At 38.4% G+C, this 21635-nt stretch overlaps 1 protein-coding gene, 1 non-coding gene and 1 pseudogene across 3 annotated transcripts in view; all 3 read left to right on the top strand.

Moving 5' to 3' along the window:
- Positions 1–21635, top strand: part of EPSTI1 (epithelial stromal interaction 1) — a 102672-nt gene that overhangs the window by 9462 nt on the left and 71575 nt on the right. For both annotated transcript variants that reach the window (XM_037741181.1, XM_017536118.2), the window contains exons 2-5: positions 11355–11413; positions 13005–13088; positions 15437–15510; positions 16267–16350. In XM_037741181.1, the coding sequence (XP_037597109.1) occupies positions 11355–11413; positions 13005–13088; positions 15437–15510; positions 16267–16350 (301 nt within the window). The remainder of the gene's footprint in view (positions 1–11354; positions 11414–13004; positions 13089–15436; positions 15511–16266; positions 16351–21635) is intronic.
- LOC119472373 lies at positions 3025–3165 on the top strand. The gene has a single exon (XR_005201514.1). It is a non-coding gene; the product is annotated as a U4 spliceosomal RNA (small nuclear RNA).
- LOC119472370 lies at positions 14717–14825 on the top strand (annotated as a pseudogene).

Raw genomic sequence — 21635 nt, forward strand, 5'->3', positions numbered from 1 at the left:
AAAAAAAAAAGAAAGAATTCAAGGCAAGTCTATAAAGTGAAAAGAAGTTTATTAAGAAACTAAAGGAATAAAGAATGGCTACTCCATAGGCAGAGCAGCCCTGAGGACTGCTGGTTGCTCATTTTTATGGTTATTTTAATTTTCTGCTAAACAAGAGGTGGATTATTTGTGTTTCCCCTCTTTAGACCGTATAGGGTAACTTCCTGATGTTGCCATGGCATTTGTAAACTGTCATGGTGCTGGTGAGAGTGTAGCAGTGAGGAGAACCAGAGGTCACTCTCGTTGCCATCTTGGTTTTGGTGGGTTTTAGCTGGCTTCTTTACTGAAACCTGTTTTATCAGCAAGGTATTTATGACTTGTATCTTGTGCTGACCTCCTGTCTCATCCTGTGACTTAGAATGCCTTAACTATCTGGAAATGCAGCCTAGTAGGTCTCAGCCTTATTTTACCCAGCCCCTATTCAAGATGGAGTCACTCTGGTTCAAATGCCTCTGACATTAGAGCAGTTATCTCACTGTCACTGTGCAACCTCAACAACATAGTAACTTCCAGGGATTTTTTTCAGACTTCTGATCATAGCCGACAGTGAGCAATTCATTTGACATCATGGCCTAGTACATGTCTGAGTATATATTAGGGTATATGTAACTGAAAAAATTTCACAAAACAATTTTCACCTTGATTATATGTGTGTTATATAATATTGTATATATTATATTTCTATTCTTCTGCATTAAAAATAAATCCATTGAACTGATTTTATAACCCATTAGAGGGTTACCTCCTACAGTTTGAAAAGCACAGTTCTATGCATGGCAGAAGAGATTGTTAGAGTAGATGAAAAGAAAAAGCATTTTGGTTGATTAGATCAAATTTACCTTCCTGATTGTGCAGGAGGGTAGGAATTACTGTCCTGTTTAGAAGGAAATTCCAGCTTTTCTGCACTGGATTCCATTCCTCAGTATGGTATATATTTGTGGTCTGCCAAGTCTTGGGGAGCAGTCATTTTTGTTCAAATACAATATCATCAAAAATGAATGGGAATTGCTCAAAAAGTCTTTGACAGCTGAAACAGTGAATAAATCAACAGGATGATGAAAACTTGAAAACACATAATACCTATAATAATCAGTAGAACCATAGCAGAAATGAGAAAAAAAGAAACTTTGTTCAATTACACAGTAATGTTACTTACTTCAAAGTCAGTAGAGTGCTGTAAGGTTATACATATTAAGGTTAATTGCATCTATTCAGAATGTATTTGAATCTGAAACAAAAGCTTTAGAGAAAAGGAAATAATCAAAGGGAGAAGACTGCATTTGAAGGGTGTGTTCTGTCAGAGAATCGGCTGATGATGTTTCCTCTGTTCTGTAATGTTTGTAATTTCTTGTCTCCCACCCCTGCAAATATGAAGACTTAAAAGGCAATCCATTAAAGTCCTGTAAAAAAACTGAAGGCATTTACCATCATTAAAACTCAAGGGCTAGTATTGCCCAGTGTTTTATTATGTACTAGTGAAAGCAGAAACCTATGCTACCTAATCTTGTAAGAAAAGCTGAGACCCTGCTTTAAGAAATCTTTATATTAAATATTTCTCTATTAAAAATCTTCGGAATATGTTTCTCTGATTATAAAAGCAAAGTTGTATCTGCTTGTTATAAAAACTCAGACATTACAAAAATAATACAGAATGTGAAAGTCCCTGCAATTCTGACCCTTAGAAATAAACACTGTAGAGAGTTTAGTGTAAAGAAACCTTTAAAGTATAGGTTGCACTTTTTGACTCTTGATGCCAAGTGGAAACCTTAGTGCCATGATGCCTGATATGGTTTGGCTGTGTTCCCACCAATGTCTCATCTTGAATTGTAGCTCCCATAATCTCCATGTATCATAGGAGGGACCCATCGGAGGTAATTGAATTATGGGGATGGTGCTGTTTTCCTGTGCTGTTCTTGTCATAGTGAATAAGTTTCAAGAGACCTGATGGTTTATAAAGCGCAGTTCCTGTGCACATGCTCTCTTGCCTGCTGCCATGTATGACATGCTTTTTCTCCTCCTTCGCCTTCTGCCATGATTATAAGGCCTCCCCAGCCATATGGAACTGTGAGTCCATTAAACCTCATTTTCTTTATAAATCACCCAGTCTCAGGAATGTCTTTATCAGCAGCATGAGAATGGACTAGTACAGTGCCCTTTGATTTCTATTGCCAGTAGAAGGTGACAGATATTCTTTTTCTAATCTTTATTTTAAACTGTGATTGCACCCCATCATACAGACAATGTTTTTACATTGGCTTATTATTTAGTTGTACAAGGAAACAGCCTTTGTTCTCACAGTGGCATGTTGGACGACCTCTCCTATGTAGTACTCTTTCTAAAAATGTTTAACCTGGTCTAATCGTGAGGAAATAATCATTTCCTTATATCCAGATTGTGAAGCATTCTACAAGAAAAGCTACCTGAACTCTTCAAATATGTCAGCCATGATAGAAAGAAAAAAAAGTCAAGGAAATTGTCTGAGGTTACAGGAGTCTACAGACACGTCAAACCACAGAAATGTGTAATCCATAATTGGATCTAGGGTGAGGTAGAGGTAGGGAAGAATATTAAAATGGAAACAAGTTGGAAATTTGAATATAGACTTTTAGGCAATATTAATGTTAAATTTATTGGGTGTGATAATGTTATTATGTTTAAGTATGAGACTTCTTTTTTTAGGAGATACATACTAAGATATTTAGGGATGATGTGTTATGACCCTGCAGCTTATTTGCATATGGTAAAAAAGAGAAAAAGCAAATGTGGGAAAACATTAGCAACTGGTAAATATAAATAAATAGTATATGGGTATTTATTTGTACTAATATTTAATTTTGCTCGTTAGGCTTAAAATTTCTTAAAACGTTGGGGGAAATGTAATTTTAGGTGATACTGTAAAACTTATTGTGCCTCTTCTTATTTTTTTCCTTTTCTCTTTTGGAACCTGGAGAATGTAAAAGAACTTTTGTTATGAAGCTGTATACCAGCTTTGTGCAGTGGCAGTATCGTAGCCAATGAGGTTTATTCGAGGTGTGATTATTGCTAATTGAAAACTTTTCCCAATACCCCGCCATGACGACTTGCAATATAGTTGGCCCTGGCAATTTTTGACAGTCTGTACGGAGACTGAATACAAATAAGAAAAGAAATAAGCTGTATGCTTAAAATTTGTGTTGTTTTCTGTAGGTACATTATACTTTAATAAATAATTTAATGAAAAAAGCCTGGGCTCAGAATCATACTACCATTTACAGGGGAAAAATATGTACTAATCTTTAAGATGTATTATTTATAAATACTACTTTGTTTCATGCAGTGGTCCTTATTATTCAAAGGAAAGAATCAGGAACCAGGATATAGATGTTAAAAGGAAGAGCCAGAAACAGGGATATAAAGAAATAATTAGAAAAAACTTGATGTATATTTATGAAAGAAGCTGCAGCAAAGGGAATCAGTCACAGCATGAATAAAGGAGATGTACTAGTGATTCAGGGCTAGGTTCTATTACACATAAAATAGATGTCTTATACGTTATATATAGTTATTATAATTACATACAATAAAATAGATGTCCCCCTAGGTATCTTAAGCAAGTATCTATGGCTTTGTTTATTGCTTTCCCATAAAATAAGTCTGAAGGTAGGTAGTCTAGGGCTGATCTAGTACAAATAATGGGAAACTATGATAGAATATTTTCTGACATTGTTCTAAGCACTGTGAAATGAAAAAGAAATCTTGGGGTCTCCAAATCATTAAGCTGAAGGGAAAAGTCAAGCTGGGAACGGCTCAGGGCAAACTTGCCTTCCATTCTATTCAAAGTCACGCCTCTGCTCACTGAGATAAATGTATATCTGATTGTCTCCTTTGGAGAGGCTAATCAGAAACTCAAGGAATGCAACCATTTATCTCTTATCTACTTATGACCTGAAAGCCTCTCACCTTTGCTTCCAGTAGTCCCGCCTTTCTGGACCAAACCAATGCTCATCTTACACATGTTGTTTGATGTCTCATGTCTCCCTAAAATGTATAAAACCCAACTGTACTCTGACCACCTTGGCACATGTTATCAGAACCTCCTGAAGCTGTGTCATTGGCGCATCCTCAACCTTGGCAAAATAAACTTTCTAAATTAACTGAGACCTGTTTCAGCTATTCGGGGTTCACAGCACTTTATATTCTATGAAGTGGATAGTTATCCGTATTTTACAGGTGGAAAAATCAAAAAAACTAAATAATTTGCTCAAAGTTGTACAGTTAGGAAATAACAGAATTGGGGTTTGAAGTCGGGCAGTACAGCAATAGATTACCACTAATGTGCTGGTTTCATGGTCACAGAGCACCAGACTGCTTCTGTCTTTCTGCTCTGCTATTCCTGATCATGTCTTCCATATTCAGGGTGCCTCACTGATTAAGATGGCTGCTTGAGTCCCAGCTACCATTTCAATCTTCCAGGAAGAAGGAAAATAACAAAACGGCTTTTTCTATTTGTCTGTCACCATTTAAAGGAGACTTCTAGAAATCCCTCTCAATGACTTCCACTTATATCTCAATTTCTCAAATGATCACATAATTATACCGACCTATACAGAAGGTTGGTGGCTGTAGTCTTTTCGCTGGGCACATTGTCTGTCTGAATGATATAGAAGTGCTATCAATAAGGCAGAAGTGAGAGTGAAGGTTGGGTAGGGCCTACTACATCTCTTCTAGTTTAAGAATAAAGGGAGTCGAGCCGGGCGCATTGGCTCACACCTGTAATCCCAGCACTTTGGGACGCCAAGGTGGGTGGATCACGAGGTCAGGAGTTCAAGACCAGCCTAGCCAAGGTGGTGAAACCCCGTCTCTATTTAAAAAGTACAAAAATTAGCTGGGTGCAGTGGCATACACCTGTAATCCCAGCTATGCAGGCAGCTGAGGCAGGATAATTGCTTGAACCTGGGAGGCGGAGGATGCAGTGAGCTGAGGTCGCGCCATTGCACTCCAGCCTGGGCGACAGTGAGACTCCATCTCAAAAAAAAAAAAAAAAATTGAAAAAATAGGGAGTCAAGCATAAGAGTGGAAATTAATCACGTGATTATGTTGTCTCTGAGATTTTTGAAATATAAGTAGGCTATCTAAGGAAGAAAAATTTAAATGTAGTCCACATTCCTGTTCAGAGTATTGATTTCAGAGGACTACTCGCATTTTCTTCTGGATAATGTTCTGTTGAAAGCGATATGCTTTGTACATCCTGCAGGATTATTTATAATAGTGAATAATTAAAATAGTTGAGTGGTTGTATGATGCACCAATGTCATGAAATACTATGCAGCCATTGAGCATTAAGCATGTTACATATATAATCAAATTAGGAAAACCACTTGTAAATGAAAGCAGAATATACAACTGTACTTAAAATATGATTGCAACTGTGTAATATGTATAGAACATAGATGAAAAGTAAATTCATCCAAATAAAATTGTAATTGTGATCTTTGAGGTGTGGGATTGTGTGTGACTTCTACATGTTTTAAAAATCGTTTTTTGAGTTTTCTTTTACAAGTGTGTTTCTTTCAAAATCAGAAAGAAACAATATATTTCATTTCTAAATGTTCCATTCACAGATTTTGGAGTATATCATTATGTCTTGGATTGCTGGGTTTTCCCTTTAGGTTGTAGATAATCTTGAGGAGTAATGCTTGAGATGTGGACATAATCAGCTCTAAGTCTACTAGTAATAATAATATGAAGAGAAAATATATAGTGCATTTCATAAGTAGGTGGTTTTATGCAAATACCAATTTCTTTATTAAGTCATTCTTAATAGGAATATTAATACTAAATATTCTTTTGCTGGAAAAGAGAGTGTCTCCCTAGGGCCTCTCGTACTCATGTTTTGTTGGATGTGCCAAGACTACTCTTTAACCAATTTCTTAGAGTTGTTTATTTAGCTGGGAACCTTGAGAGATGAGGTTTGTTCTCCCCAGGGCAAAGACTGGTCTCACTAAGTATCTGCTGTAAAAATGGTGTATTCCCCAAGCATTTTCTCAGCTGCAATGCAAACACACCATGTGTGCAGCATCTATCCTGTTGCCCCCAGAAGACTTGAGGCCAGAGAGAATAGATGTAAATAAACTGATGCTCATGCTGCCTACGGTGCCATGAGTCATAAAGTCCTTTGTCTCTGATCCAGGAATTTTATGTCTTCTTCCAGTGTCCATGAAACAGTGACAGGCTAACTTATTAGCTTGTAAGTGGAATCCAATCAAATCCCAGACCTGACATCTCTATGTTCTGAAAATATGAATTTCTTCTAGTTACTTTTACTGAGGAAGTAGTTACAAGACATTTTGTAAGTATACCTACCAACTGGTCTCCATTTCAATGATGGTCCCGTCATTGGTTTTTGAACTCTTAAAGATGTTGAGTCTCTACAGTATTGTACTTCATATACATTCTTTGTATTGTTAGTGTGACTCCTTCTTGTTAACTTTTTTTGTGTGGCTTTTATTTATGTGTATGTGTTTAAGTGAAGAAATACATCATCTCAGGTCCATTCTATATGGTTGTGCAGATTGGTGACTGCACACACTTGCCCAGCTAAGGTGTAATCTGTGGCGGAGATACATACCAAACCATGTGCCTTAGTGTGGGATTACCTCCACCTGAAAGAAGCAGCCCTTTTTTTTCTAATTTGCATGAATTTACAATGTCTCACTAAGCCATGGGGATCCTGGGTGTGTATGTGTGCCTCTAGTTTCCGTAAAGGCATCCTATAAACAAAGTCCCTGATGATTTCCTGCTTATTTATCTGTCTTTACTCCCTGTGTGTTTATTCAGCCCTCTAACAGAAGCTATGAGTTATATTGATAAAAGAACTAATCCATTACACATCAGCTTCTTGTGTGTGCAGATATAGTGTCTTAAGCTTTGTAGTTTCTGAGGCCAAGATAATTCATAAATATTTCCATACTGGAGAAGTGGAACACTTGATCAGGGTGATATGATATAGGCTTAAAGGTCAAGGGCAATTCACTCGGCCTGATCTTGTCACTTTTTTCTTGGGAATTTGATCTATTTATGACAAAGCTTTTGGAAACTTAAATGCCTCAGAAGATTTGACTCAGTGTTGACTGAAAACAGTCAGTTTCAGATTCCTACATTGAAGGTCGTGTAACAAAAAACAATATGGAATGTCATATCTAGAAAAATAAGTATCCAAATGCCTTTGATTATCCCCAAATCTTTTTTTCAATTTATATATACCCAAGGATAAGATTTACTTAAACCATGAAAACTTCAAACCAATTTTTTTGCAGGACTGGTGACTTTACATGTCTACTATTCTGTTTGAAATTATGTTTTTCACTTAATCTTCTCTTTCCGAATTTTTGCTCTTGACTACATTTCTTTTTCGGTCAAACCAGTGTTGTTTCTAATTAGAAATTTAAATTACATCTGGTGCAGTTTGTACACACCAGGGGATATATTTATGTAATACTTTTAGCCAGCCAAGATATTTTTGATAACTTCAACATAGCATTTTTTCAGAGTGCTTATTGAGAAAAAGTTATACAAATTGTACAAGAATGTACACACAAGATGCAGTTGTATAACTCGAGAGACCGCACAAGGAAAACATTTTATTTTATTTTATTTTTGAGATGGAGTTTTGCTATTACTGGCTAGGCTGGAGTGCAGTGGTACGATCAAGGCTCACTGCAACCTCTGCCCCCTGGGTTCAAGCAGTTCTCCTGCCTCAGCCTCCCAAGAACCTGGGATTACAGGTGTGCACCATCACACCCAGCTAATTTTTGTATTTTTAGTAGAGACAGGGTTTCGCCATGTTGGCCGTGCTGGTCTTGAACTTCGACCTCAAGTGATCCACCTGCCTTGGCCTCCCAAAGTGCTGAGATTACAGGTGTGAGCCATGGTGCCCAGCCAAACATTTCTTGAATATCTTTTTATTTTATGTTTCTATGGTGTAGAAAAACATTTTATCTTATCTATTTTTTTGTATATTCTCCCTTAGTGTATCTCATGGATGTGTGCTGTTGAGAAAGTGAAAACAATCTTACAAATTAAGATATTTTATTAAATTTCAATGAGGTAATTAAGGACACTCATTTCCAAATATATACATTTATTTCAGTGGCTTGAATGTTGCTTAATCAGGAAATAAAAAGAATACCAAACGTTGGTTGTTGGGCTTGTCTAGATCAGCAGCTTTGAGAGTCAGACTGTTGAAAGGGATGGCACATAGGTTAAAACAGCAGAGCCTTTGCTGTGGGTAGAAACTAATTGGCTGAAAACATTAATAAATTATACTTGCTATTCATGTCAAGAGAAAGCTGAGAAATATTAGTATCTCTTGAAATATTAGTATCTACCAAGGCATTACACTCTGACACATGATATTAAAAAATAAAAAGCATATCATTTGATTTAAGTTCTTCTTCCTATAGTAATAGAAATAGAAGCTAAGTTACTTGCCATTTACTTGGCAATGCTTTCTTGTGACTAATACAACATGTTTTAGATTTGGCATTTTCAGCCAATAAAATATTGCTAAGAAGGTTGCCAAGGAATTCACTTACATAAAATGTTTATTCCTGGGATCACTGCCTGGATTTATGCTAAAATGCCTTCAGTAAAAACCCTCTAAATTCAGAGCTAATTCTTTCTCTTTATTTTATGTTTCTTTATTAGGTACCTGTAGGCTATACACAGATTCCGTAGATTGACTGAAGTCCTATTTGTAAGACGGAAGATTCTAGTATGATATCAGACTTAAAAACTTAACCAGATTAGATGTTGTAGAATGCAATCTTTTACAAACAGATTGATTTTGCTTTCCAAATCTTTTGCAAAATCTCTGTAAGAGAGACCATGGACTTGGAAAATTCTCTGTGAAGCTGCTTTTGGCAAAATCCTGGCAAAGAAGCACTTCTGCGATTTCAGATCCTATTCTTTAAGCCTCTACTTGCTATTCTCATTTCATGCTATTCAGTTTTCTACTCCTCTGAGGTCTCTATGAATCTCCACTGTTTTGGATCTGCACAAGTCTTACGGTGGGATGTAAGTACATCATTCCACTTTAAGACTTGTGCGGATATTCTTTTTAAATTTATTTTTTATTTCTTTTTTCTTGTTTTTCCCCCCAACCAGAACTCATGTTGAGTGGTTGGATATTCTTGTGGGATACTTTGGTGGTTTCTTGACTTGTTCCTAACTAAAGTGTAAGTTTTGTTAAAGTGATTAGTATCCACATTTTGGACTCTTCCCCACACTGTAAGCGCCTGATACAAGTCCATAATAAGTGTTCAGTTAGGTAGGTTGCATTGTTTGGAAGTCTATCAAGGGACTGATGTTAAAGGATGGTCATATTTTGTGCTTTGCACATTGAGTTGAAAAGTTAGCTGCAGACAGATAACTGATCTAAGTCAAAAGTCCTAGATTGGAGTCTCATCACTGTTGCTCAATTGACCTGGTGATCTTTGGCCTGAGATTCAACCTCTGTGTCTTTACCAATGATTTATGAATCCCTAAGTTTCCTTTCAGCCCAAATGTTCTAAGATAGCTTGATTGCTCTATAGCAGTGGTTATCCAAGTGTGATACCTAGATCAAGAACATCAGTATCATCTGGAAACTTGTTAAAAATGTAAGTTATTGGATCCCATTGCAGAGCTACAGAATTAGAAACTCTACTCTTTAATAAGCTGGTGGACAAGCCCTCCACGTGATTATGATGCACACAATTTAAGGCTGAGAACTACTGATCTCTGAAATATAGTCAAATCTGTGGTATGGAGAGCTCTATACCACAATGTTAGCAGACATCGAAGATTGCCTAGCAATTTCATGATTGGCATTTAAATCTGTATCTCATGTTTCAGCTTTCAGTCTCTGTAGAATGGTTCACCGTTGCATCATATTCAAGTTTCCAGGGACTACTCATGGCATTGCAGCTTTCCAAGCTCCTATAAAGTACTGGCAATTCAGGAGTGAAAATGTTTTCTTAGGGTGAACAAAGAATATGCAATGGACAAGGGATTAATTTCCAGTGGCAGCCTCCTAATTTTGTATTCATAACGTTGTATGCATGCTAGGCTACACATGCAATGTCTGCTGATATACATTAGGTAATTGGGCATCCAGCAGCCCCATTTGCATGCAAAGGCTGTTGCATATCTCACATTTACAAGTCTAAAATTAAAGCCCAGTTTGAGGCTGGCTGAAGGCTAGCTGCTAGAAAAATAATGAGATAAGGATGGAAATGGCTTCTGTTAATCAGTGCTTTTGGCCTCTACTGTTCAATCTTAGCTAATTTGCCCTTTGAAATTGTACATTCAGGTAAAAGAGAGAGACTTCGAAGAGTATCTGGGTGGTTATTTCCCCCCTCTTAAATCCTACAGGTATAAGCTGGTTGTGTTTATCCACAGCATTTCTCTTAAAACTGTACCTACATGTATGCTGCAGTCTGTTGCTGTGTTGTATTTTTGCTTAACAGAGTATTCATGCTCTTGTGGGATCACATGCATCATCTCAAAAATGAGCCATCCCAACACAGACTCACAGACTGGGTCTGTAGCATCGTTTTCATTCAGGACACATTTATCAAGCAGCCAGTGTCTTTGTGCCAGACATGTGCCAGGGATTTGGAATATACATCAGTCAAGCATACTCTCTGCCCTCAAAAGCTCACAATATTTTAATAGCTTCCTAGTGTCACAGAGTTGAATATTTTTGTTTAAATAAAGTCTTCCCTGATCCCCCCGTTTGAAATGACTCCTTGCTTCTCTGAGCCCCTGATTATGCTCAACCTGTGTCCCTAGGAGAATAAGAGACCCAGTGGACAGAGGCCTAGAAAGCCCAAAGCCTGAAAGCCATTTGGCTACTCAGGCCATCAAGAGGAGGTGGCTGCATTGCAAATGGCCTCGAGGCTCAGTCTGTGGGAACAAAAATGCACTAATGTTTACTGTACCCCTGTGTGGTTACATGGAAGAGAATGCCAATCTAAAGCAATCTTAAAGGAATTTACTCACAAGCATCATCTAGAGGAACAGTGGACCCCTGCAAGGACAGTATACCAACTAGTCACTTGTCACTCTTCATTGATTGCTTTATATTTCCATATTTGGCCATGTCCTTTGTTTACTTTGACATCAAGATTGTGAGGTCTCAGAGAACAGGTCAGGGTCTTAAGATTATCTTTCATAGTGCCTATTTGATGGTGATGATCATAAATACAGTATAATAGAAGGAAAAATAATTTGGTGGCTTATATACCCTGGTAGTTTCTCATGGTGTTAAGCAATATTTTTTCTCTTTCTTTTAGCACAAGTGCCTATACCTTGATAGCACCAAACGTAAACCGAAGAAATCAGATACAAAGAAGTACGTATAGTCATTCATTTAACATTCAGAGTTCTTTTCTCTCTCTCTTTTTTTCTTTCTTTTTTTTTTTTTTTTTAAAGAGATGGGGTTTCACTATGTTGATCAGGCTAGTCTTGAACTCCTGACCTCAGGTGATCCATCTGCCTTGGCCTCCCAAAGTGCTGGGATTACAGGCATGGGCCACAGCACCCAGCCCTCTCTCTCTCTCTTTAAAATTGGTTTGTTTTGGTGTGAAGTATTTTCTGATTTATATAGACTCACCAAATCTCATCAAGTGTTTTTTATTGTTTTTTTTTTTGTCAAACATCAGCAGTTTTGATTATACCTTAAAAATACTCTATTAACACTTTTAAGTTTGTTTCTCTACATTAGTAACAGAACTCACTACATGATGGTAGCTTCTGGACTTCTGCTGGCTTGAACAACTTTACACTTACTGCCTCAAGAAACCTTCTTGAGGGCCGGGATCACATCTTACTCGTTTTTGTGCTCTCTGTATGTTTAATCAATGTACAGGAAATATAAATGCTGCCATTTAAAGTTATAGCATCATCCTTTAGAGGTGGAAGATAACTAAAGTTTATTTAGTTCACAAAGAAACTGCAGGCTTGATGCTGAAATTCGATGGTCCCCTTTATTAGATGATTGGTAGGAAATTTAACTTTATGACTAGTGATGGACAGAAAGGCACAAAAGCTCTCTAAAGAGTCCCCACCAGACATGTAGCCCCGGGAGGTATAGTGGGTCAGTGCAGAAGATGACAATCACCGCCATGCAGGGACTATGGGAACTGCCAGCCTTTCTGGTATCTTACAAGCTTTTGATTTAAATACTTAATAGGAGCTTAAGTCTCAGTGTGGTCTGGGTTCTGAAATGTTTCGGAATTTGTTTTTCTAACGGACATTTGAAACAGATCTCACGGGGAGGTAAGGGTAGGCACTGGATTGACAAAACTATTTTTTTCTCTGGCGCCCCCTGCTGTCGTGCAGAGTGAACATTTAGGAAATGAGCCCTGCACCCCAGGAAGCCCACTCTGCATAATTGGTCTGGAGTGCCCGAAACCACAGCGAGGGTCCCCTCCCCACCTGTGGCACCGAGCCCTCACTCCCTAGAGTTGCAGTAAGCTTGGGGAGCATTAAACATAAAGCGAGTGTGGGTATCAGAATTCTCTGGAGTATGTTTACCTGTGTGTGGAAAATTCTTGACATGAAAATATTCTAGTTATGCACGCATTGTCTATAGGAAACTTTAAAAATTAACTTGATATAGAGTTTTAAGAATGCCAGAATGGTAGGAAAATCTATACATTTTTTGTTTTAGTAGGAGCCCAGGTGGTTTTTCAAATTTGAACCCTCTGTGCTGACTCTTGGTAAGAATGTGCCACAGGCCGAGGGTGACCCACAGGCATCAGGGCTGAATATTGTGTTCCTGTCCTGGAAGCCTTGTTCACTCAGGCTCCCATGTAGTGAACATGGATTGCCTTCTAATTGTTGCTTAATTGCCTTCTAATAGTTGTTTCTTATGCTTCGAAGGGACTGTTTTTCTTTCAGAAGTCTAGTAATTGACAATTTGATGTTTCTCACCTGCTTAGTTGCAGAGCAGGAGCTGGCCAACCTAGAGAAATGGAAGGAGCAGAACAGAGCTAAACCAGTTCACCTGGTGCCCAGGCGACTAGGTAAGCAAGCACGCTGCCTGAATGTGGGAGGGCGGGGTCACCTATGGATGATCCTGTTAACAGCTTGCAGATGTCTGTTTGTGAGTGTCCATTGTAGATTGTTTGGTCATTGTGCTGCTTGGGTGGAATGCATTTAATGAAGATACATATATTTCTGATTTTCTGTAAGTAGCAAACCTGTAATGCCACCGTTCTATGGGAACAAAGTGATGGCTTAATTGCCAAATAATTTAGAGCCTCTTAGATGACTGACTCTGAAGAAAGCTTACCTGGGGCGCTGCATATGCCCTGGCATAGCACTAGTCAGGATGGGAGTAAATGCTAGCACAAGCATATTAATCATGGCAGTTAAATGTTAATGTGAAGAAAAGGTGTGGAGAGTCAGTTCCAAGAGCAAGATGAGAGTGAGCTGGAGACCTGGTGGTGGGTATAAGAGAAACATCACCTGAGTTTTTATTCTACAGATAGAGACCTCTGGGCCTCTGGAGCAGGTGCTGCCAGTGTGATGAATTGCCTGGGCTGCCTTTGCTGGTGTTTGAATCATTCAGAGGGGATGCCACCTAATGGGAATCATTCACATCTTTTCTTTACCTTTTTTCTTCTAGCAGCAGCTGAAAATTTAAAGGGTTGGACACACAGTGTCCACAGATTTAGTTAATAGAAGCCTGTCTTGTGTTAGGGGCCACTTACTGTTGTGATTGTTTTAGAGTTCCCTCCCCACCCCCAAGAACATAGGTAAAAATAATCTAATTTGGAAATTATTTAATGAGAGGAAGTAATAGTAATATTATCATCATCCCACTGTATTTCATTGAAAGGGCTTATCTCAAGTGTTTCCTTGGTGCAAATGAACCAGACTTGAAGGGTACAATGAGAAAACAGCTTTAATTTCTTCTAACCTGGTCCTGAGATTGGCTATATGAGACTGGTTTTTCCCAGGCTTTTTGGATGATGTAAAAAGTTAAAGCTTTTGGTTTTTCTCAAACAGTAGAGTGACCAGGATTCTTATTTCAAATTCCTGTTACGTGCATTATCTAGGGATAGTAAGGTGTGTGTGTGTGGGAGGGGCTTGGGGGTAGAAAAGAAAATTCTAAATTGTATTAAACTTTGAGATGAGTTTTGAACAAAATTTTTAAATGTTTAGACATCTGGCTCTCTACATTTCTTCTAATTTTCAACTCCTCTATTTCTCTACCCCTTAAAATATTGGAATTGTTGCAGGAGATGCTAAAAGGTGCTGTAACATTATGAAAAGCGTCAACATTCCTCACTGTTTTGAAAGAAACATTCCCCACCCCCCACAATAGCAATCGAAGGGCTCACATCAAACAGCCCTTATATATCTTTTGAATCTCAGAAGAAAAGTCCCTATGGTAGCTTTCTCAGTTCAATTATAAGATCTATAGTGAACACAAATTGTTTTAATGCATCTTCTGTGAGAGTGAATCTTTCAGAAAGCTGACGCTTTTAGTGACCAAAGCACCAGAGAATTATTTCAAAGGAACCTCTATAATATGCACACCAAGCTTGCATAAACACTGAGAATTCCCTAAAGGGCAATTCTTAGATGATTGTCAAGCTGCCAGGATTTCTGGCCCCAAATTCTTTTAGGTTTAAGAGAGAGCAATATTGCTTCTCGGCCTTTTGGCTAAGATCTAGTATCTGTTCTTATCAGTTTAATATCTGATTTTAAAAATATGTATATATAAAAGAGAGCAAGTAAATAATTTAACATCCATATTTTTAGTTTGACTATATGAAGAAAGAACAATAAATAGAATGGATTGATGATCAGTTACTAACTAGACTATTCTCATTTTCCCATTGTATTTTTAGAAACTGAGTTAAAAAGATTAAATACTTGTCTAGTGGCAAGACCTCTGAGAGCTTCCAGAGCCTTGTTGCTTGAATGCAAGGCAATAGAGTTAGAAGACAAAAAGCAATAGAAGCACCTTTGGTCACCATCTTTATTAGGTTCAGTCATGGTCATAATCAAGAAGGAGGAATATTCTATAGTTTTCTAGACAGGAACTGTTTCTTCTGTTTAGTGCAGACCTTTAGGTGTGATTTCAATCCAAGTGAAAAGCTGAATACCTACATGATTGAAAAACCTTAGAAGTGTTCTTTTGTTTTAAAAATATGGCCTCCTCTTTCTGTCCAGCTCTCTTTTCTAAGTATTCCCCTTATTTAAGGTCTTATTAGAAAAACAGGTTATGTTCTTATTTCCAAGAGCATGAGAATATTAACAAAACTCATGTTATAACTTTATTATGTATTAATTAGTCCTTGATGGCTGACATTTCAGCTTAATATTTATGTTTCATCTATGTGAATTTTTTTTTCCTAAGGTGGAAGCCAGTCAGAAACTGAAGTCAGACAGAAACAACAACTCCAGCTGATGCAATCTAAGTACCAGCAAAAGGTCAGAATTCATCTTCTTTGGTTTAATTTTGGTAAGGAATATGAGTACCAGCTCTTTCAAGTAACCATGAAATAACACAGTAACTTTACCAAAAGCATAAAACCTTCCAACCGATTGCAAAAGGCAGCTTTCAAAATCAAAGATATCAGGAAGTAAGAAGTTAAGAGATGGATGCCTTCAATTCTTATCTAAGCCCTTTATCACTCAGCATGACCCTCAATTAAAGGACTTCTTTTTCTAGTTTAAGTTAACTATATTTTAACTATAGTTTAAAGTCTATTATGTCTGGAATATTTTGGTTCTAAGAATGTGAACTTATTTACCACAGGCCAATTGTGGAAGCAGTACAGAAAAGATTTAAGATACTCAGTGATTTTTACAATGAACACTGAGTTTTGTAATCAGGAAAAATTATTTTCCCTTTTCCCTCCCCAATATACACACACACATACACACACACACACACACACATACACACATACACACACACATACCACACACACACACACATATAGAGACAGAAACATTGAGAAAGAGAGAGACTAAGGAAGAAACACAAAGACAGAAATTTCACAGACAGAAGACGTAGCCTGGCCAGTCTCTGTGATCTAAGTAGCTTGAAGTAACAACCTATAATCATGGTGAGGTATAGCACAAACAATACTGCAATTTGCCTTTCATCATAATTTTGTGTTCCACAGTTCAGACTGAAAAATGGTAACTGTTTTCGTTCTCTGTAATTTCAATATAATTTAGCTAAAAAGAGAAGAATCTGTAAGAATCAAGAAGGAAGCTGAAGAAGCTGAACTCCAAAAAATGAAGGCAATTCAGAGAGAGAAGGTAAGGAGGAGGTGCATTAGCTCACATTTGCTGAGGGCTTAGAATATGCCAGGTTGTCTTCTAGACACTGTCCGTATATCAACTCAGTTAACCCTCACAGTAACCCTGTGAAGAACCTGTTCCCCTTATTACCCAATTTTGCAACTGGGGCTGGGTAATTTGCCTACTGGTTGGGGCTCCTCAACCAGTGTATTAGTCTGTTCTCACACTGCTAATAAAGACTGGGTAATTTATAAAAGAAAGAGGCTTAGCTGACTCAGAGTTCCACATGGCTGGTGAGTCCTCACAATCATGGCTAAAGGTGAATGAGGAGCAAAGTCCTGTCTTACATGGCAGCCAGCAAGACAGCAAGAGAGCGTGTGCAGGGGAAATCCCCTTTATAAACCTATCGGACCTTGTTAGACTTATTCACTACCACAATAACATTATGAGGGAAACCACCCCATGCTTCAATGATCTCCACCTGGCCCCACCCTCAACACGTGGGAATTATTACAATTCCAGGTGAGATTTGGGTGGGGACACAGCTAAATCATATCAACCAGTAAGAAGAACTGAGATTCACATCCAGGCAGACTGGCCTCAGAGCTGTGCGTCTTTGTCACCACACTGTCTCATTCCTTAGGGGAGTGATGAAAGTAGTAACCATATATTTATCCAGAAGGCAAAGCAGCTAGTAATGATGACGGTCCGTGGTATATGCTGCTGTACTTACATCCAAACATTGAATTTTCCAGACTGGGTGTGATGTAGGTAAGCATGCCTCTCATTGATAAAAGAAAAAGCCTATATTTGCATTTCCTTTTTAGTGACATGATCTATACTAAACCTCAAAGTGATGTGTTAGTTTTGATACTCTTTCTGGGGCTTAGGGGGATAAAGTCTTTTAAAAATGTTTATCTGCTAGAGAAAAAGAAAAAAAAAAGGTAGTGGTGTTCTGTCCACACACCTCCTTCCTTCTTCCTACTACTGTCATTTTCCACAAATTCCTAACCTGTAATAGATTTAAATCTTGGAGGTTTGGGAACAAGGCTGGCTCATGAAACTGACCACCATGCATGACACTTGCTGCAGCCTTAAGTCAAGGAAACGCATCCTGGCTGGGAGCAGACTAATCCATCTTGGAAGGTGTCTGTTGTGCAGTGTGACCTTGTGTAGGCCCCCAACTTTTTCTGAAGCACCAACCTTTCTTCTCCCAAGTTCAAGGGCACCCTGTTGCTGTAGAGATGTGGGCTTTGTGGATGGAGATAAGACTGGATTTGCATACGAGGAACCGAAATAAAATGCTGGAAGTATAAAAAGAGCATAGGAACTGTATAAAGTTTGACTTGGCAATCCATTTCTGACTGATCAACAATTATGGTTTCATTGTAGAAAATTTTTATTACAGCAACTTAAAAAATTTACCTGTATTTCTCTCTCTCTATGTTTCTATTCCCCACTCTTCTTTTCTCATCCAGTGTTTTTTCCTCCATTTTTCCTTCAAAGGAAGATTCATGCTTAGGTCTTGCAATTTTAGAGGAGGCACTCCCTTTACAGTGCATAGTCTGTATTTCAGGTAGAACAAAGAAAATCATTAAGTCATCACCAGGAACAGAGTTAAGAGGCTTGCAGACCTTTAATCATTATTGTATTGCAACCTCTTGTCCTAAAGGTCATTTATTGTCATTTAATACCCATGATTGGCTGGCTTGTGGGTCATTTACAGCTAATTTCTTCATGGATCAATAATGTATATTATTCATAAATGTTTGAGGTTGAAACTGTTTTCTTTCCTTTTTTTTTTTTTTTTTTTGAGACTGGGTCTCACTCTGTTGCCCAGGCTGGAGTGCAGTGGTGTGATCACAGCAGCTTCAATTTTCTGGATTCAGGTAATCCTCCCACCTCAGCCTCCTGAGTAGCTGGGACTATAGGTGAACGCCACCATAGCTTTTTTTATTTTTTGTAGAGATGGGGTTTTACCATGTTGCCCAGGCTGGTCTCGAACTCCTGGGCTCAAGGGATCCACCTGCCTCGGCCTCCCAAAGTGTCAGTATTACAGGAATGAGTCAGTGTGCCTGGCCGAAACTGTTTTAACATTGTCTAACAGTAGTGTTTTTCTCTTTCCTAATGTGATAACTGTAATTCTATTGCCATAAATTTGCCAGAAAGTGAGAGATGGGGAGACAGAGATGATCTGCAGACCCTTCCCATTGAAAATACAGCCCTTGAACAAGCAACATTGGTATCATCTGGGAGTTTGTTAAAAGAGCAGAATCTCGAGCTCCACATCAGATCTACTGAATCAGAATCTGCATTTTAACAAGCTCCCAGATAATTCCTGTTCACATAAAAGCTTGAGGAGCATTAATTTAAACGACCTTGCAAAAGAAGGAGTGACCCATCCTTGTCCTTCCACAGACGCGATTTCTCTGGCTGATTGGCCTGCACTGCCACCATGATCCTAGCATTTCCCATCGTAGATAAATCTGTAGCTTTTCATGTTAAATGTGAGCCTAGTTAGTAGCTTGTGTCGGATAAGAAAAATGAACATTAGCCATCTAGAAATGACATATTTCACACTGCCAGTGTGGCAATGGCCAAGGGAAGTGATAATGGCTGTGCTTATGGAGCACTTAATTTTTAAAATGCACAGCAAACACACACATGGACATCAGCCTGCAAACACACTGCCCTCCTCCCTAGGCAAATGGCTGCTGCCCAGAAACTCTGAGTCAAGTAGAATCCAAGCAGCCTATTGCTGCCCAAGAGCCTCTAGCTTTGTCTCTGGTCTTGCCCCGACTGGCCACTGCTCCCCTTCTGCCCTTCATTTTCTCCTTTCCCAGAAGAAGTCACCAGGGGACATTGGATCTCATTCTGATTGTTCATCATCTCTGTGTGGAGCATGTAGTGAGAGAAGAGTAGACTGGATTCCTTGCCAGCATTTGTGGGTGTATTTTGATCTTTAATAGACAGAAAGGTGTGAAAATCGACCAGCTCTTTAGTATCCAGTCATGTCGATGGGGTCCAGGAAGAGTTAATCCTACGGGTAAAAGGGGAAATTTGGAGAGAGCATTTGGTATACTTCAATTGTATTCAGTTCGGGAATGTAACTTGCATTCCCTAGGCTATAGTCTGTCATGGTATACATACGTCTAGTGCTGTGCTGCAGCTTCCTTGTACTGGCTTATGCTGTGAGAATAGATTGTCAAATTTTCAGGATTTTTTTTTAAGCTACTTGACTTCATGTTGGCAGCTTGAAACTGACCGTGGTGGAAAATATTTGTGCTGTGGAAATCAGTAAGTGCTATAGATAAATTTTCCCTCCTCCTCCTCCTCCCTTCTAGACCTGATTGTTAAATGTTGACCAGCACACCACCACTTAGCACTAAATGAAAAAGGTACTTTCTTACCGCCCACCCCCTCCACATTCCAAAGCCAAGTCTCAAAGGGCTAGGGAGGGCAAAGATTTGGGGAAATAGCTGGCCTATTGTGTGTTTGATATTTATTGATTTAAAAATAGGTTATAGTTCATGTGGTGGGCAGAATAATGCTCCACCTCAAGACGTCCATGTTTTATCCTTGGAATCTAGGAACATGTTTCCTCACATGGGTAAGGGGATTAAGGTCACAGGTGGAATTAGGGTTGCTAATCAACTGACCTTAAAATAGAAAGCGCATCCTGCAATATCCAGGTGCCCAATATAATCACAGGGGCTCTTAAAATTGGAAGAGGGAGATAGAGAAAGAAGAGATGGCAACAGGAAAAAGATTTAGCCCACCACTGCTGGCTTTGAAGATGCAGGAAGGGGCCATTAGCCCAGGGATGTGGGCGGCCTTTGAAGCTGGAAAAGACCAGGAAACGAATTATTTTCCTTCCAGCCTACAGAAGGAACACAGCCTTGCTTCCACCTTGATTTTAGCCCATTGAGACCCATTTTGTACTTCTGACCTCCAGAGCTGTAAGATAATAAATCTGTATTGTTTTAAGCTGTTAACTTTGTGGTAATTATTTACAGCAGCAATAGGAAACTAATACTACTCATGGTTTTATAATGATGTATTCATTTCTTTTCCAAGAAATCTATAAAGTAGAGACAATGTCTCTAAGACATTAAAACATTAAAGGAAACTCACTTAAAGTAAAAAGCAGTCTACCAGATGCAAGTGTTTTGCCACTGGTTCTTTCAGCATAAATAGGTTTTCCTAACTCCCCACAGCAAGTATTTCACCCAAATTTAGTGCTGTGGGAGTAAATCACATTTTTCCCTCATAATCACATTGATAAATAATAATTTGATTTTCTCATACTTTCATAATACCCACAAACCTAAAATACGAAAATCTTCTAAATCCATTTTAAAGACTCTCTCTGCTCCCTAGGTTCATCTTATTCTGCCTTTGATCTACACATGTTTGAGATAATATACAATATTATATAGTTTTCAAATACAGCCATCCTTTATGGAGTGGCGTTTGCATCCTCCTGATGCTTTGAGTCATCTCTAGGTTATTTATCATACCTCATATGATGCAAATGCCATGTAAACAGTTGTTACACTGTATTGTTTAGGGAATAATGACAAGAAAATAGTCTTACATATTCAGTTTAGATTCAATCATCTATTCATCATCCCCTGAATATTTTCTATCTGAAGTTGGTTGAGTCAGCAGATACAGAACTCACAGATGAGGAGGACCAACTGTACTTCATTTGATTCACCAACCTTTTGGTATTGTACCCTCAGAGAACTCAGGAAACGAGTTAATGATCTGAGTGGCTTCCAACACCTTTCCTTGCTCTTTCCAGTAAGCTATGGCTGCTAAAATCATTTGAAGCACTGGAAGTTGCAGTGTTTTATGCAGTCACTGAGAAGCATAGTTTTAATGCTGCACAGTGAAGTAGAAAATAACTGGTAGAATATAAGTTATGCATATTAGTTGCAGAGATATATACATGTACATGTTAAGGAATCACACTTGTTGCTTTCTTATTTCTAGGAAGCAAGTAGTAGCAAGGGCTAACAGTTTAAGGATAATTTTAGGGGTAAACTCAACATTGAGGAAATTATTTCAATGTTATTTATATAAACTGGGAGACATTTCCATTTCTGAAAACTTTCAGGGACTATCAGTGTTTCTAAGAAATGTGGTTCCTATATCATGCATTTCTTTGTAGATGAATTGGTAGAGGCATTAAGCCTTTGGTTCTTGAAATAGGGTCTCACTAATTAATCCCGTAATGTTGTTAATGTCTCTGAAATAAAGATGTGGTACTAAGAGTGTAGGCTGATAGCTTCTCTGTG

The sequence above is a fragment of the Cebus imitator genome, unplaced genomic scaffold (assembly GCF_001604975.1).
Source record: "Cebus imitator isolate Cc_AM_T3 unplaced genomic scaffold, Cebus_imitator-1.0 Scaffold96, whole genome shotgun sequence".
Classification (NCBI taxonomy): Eukaryota; Metazoa; Chordata; class Mammalia; order Primates; family Cebidae; genus Cebus; species Cebus imitator.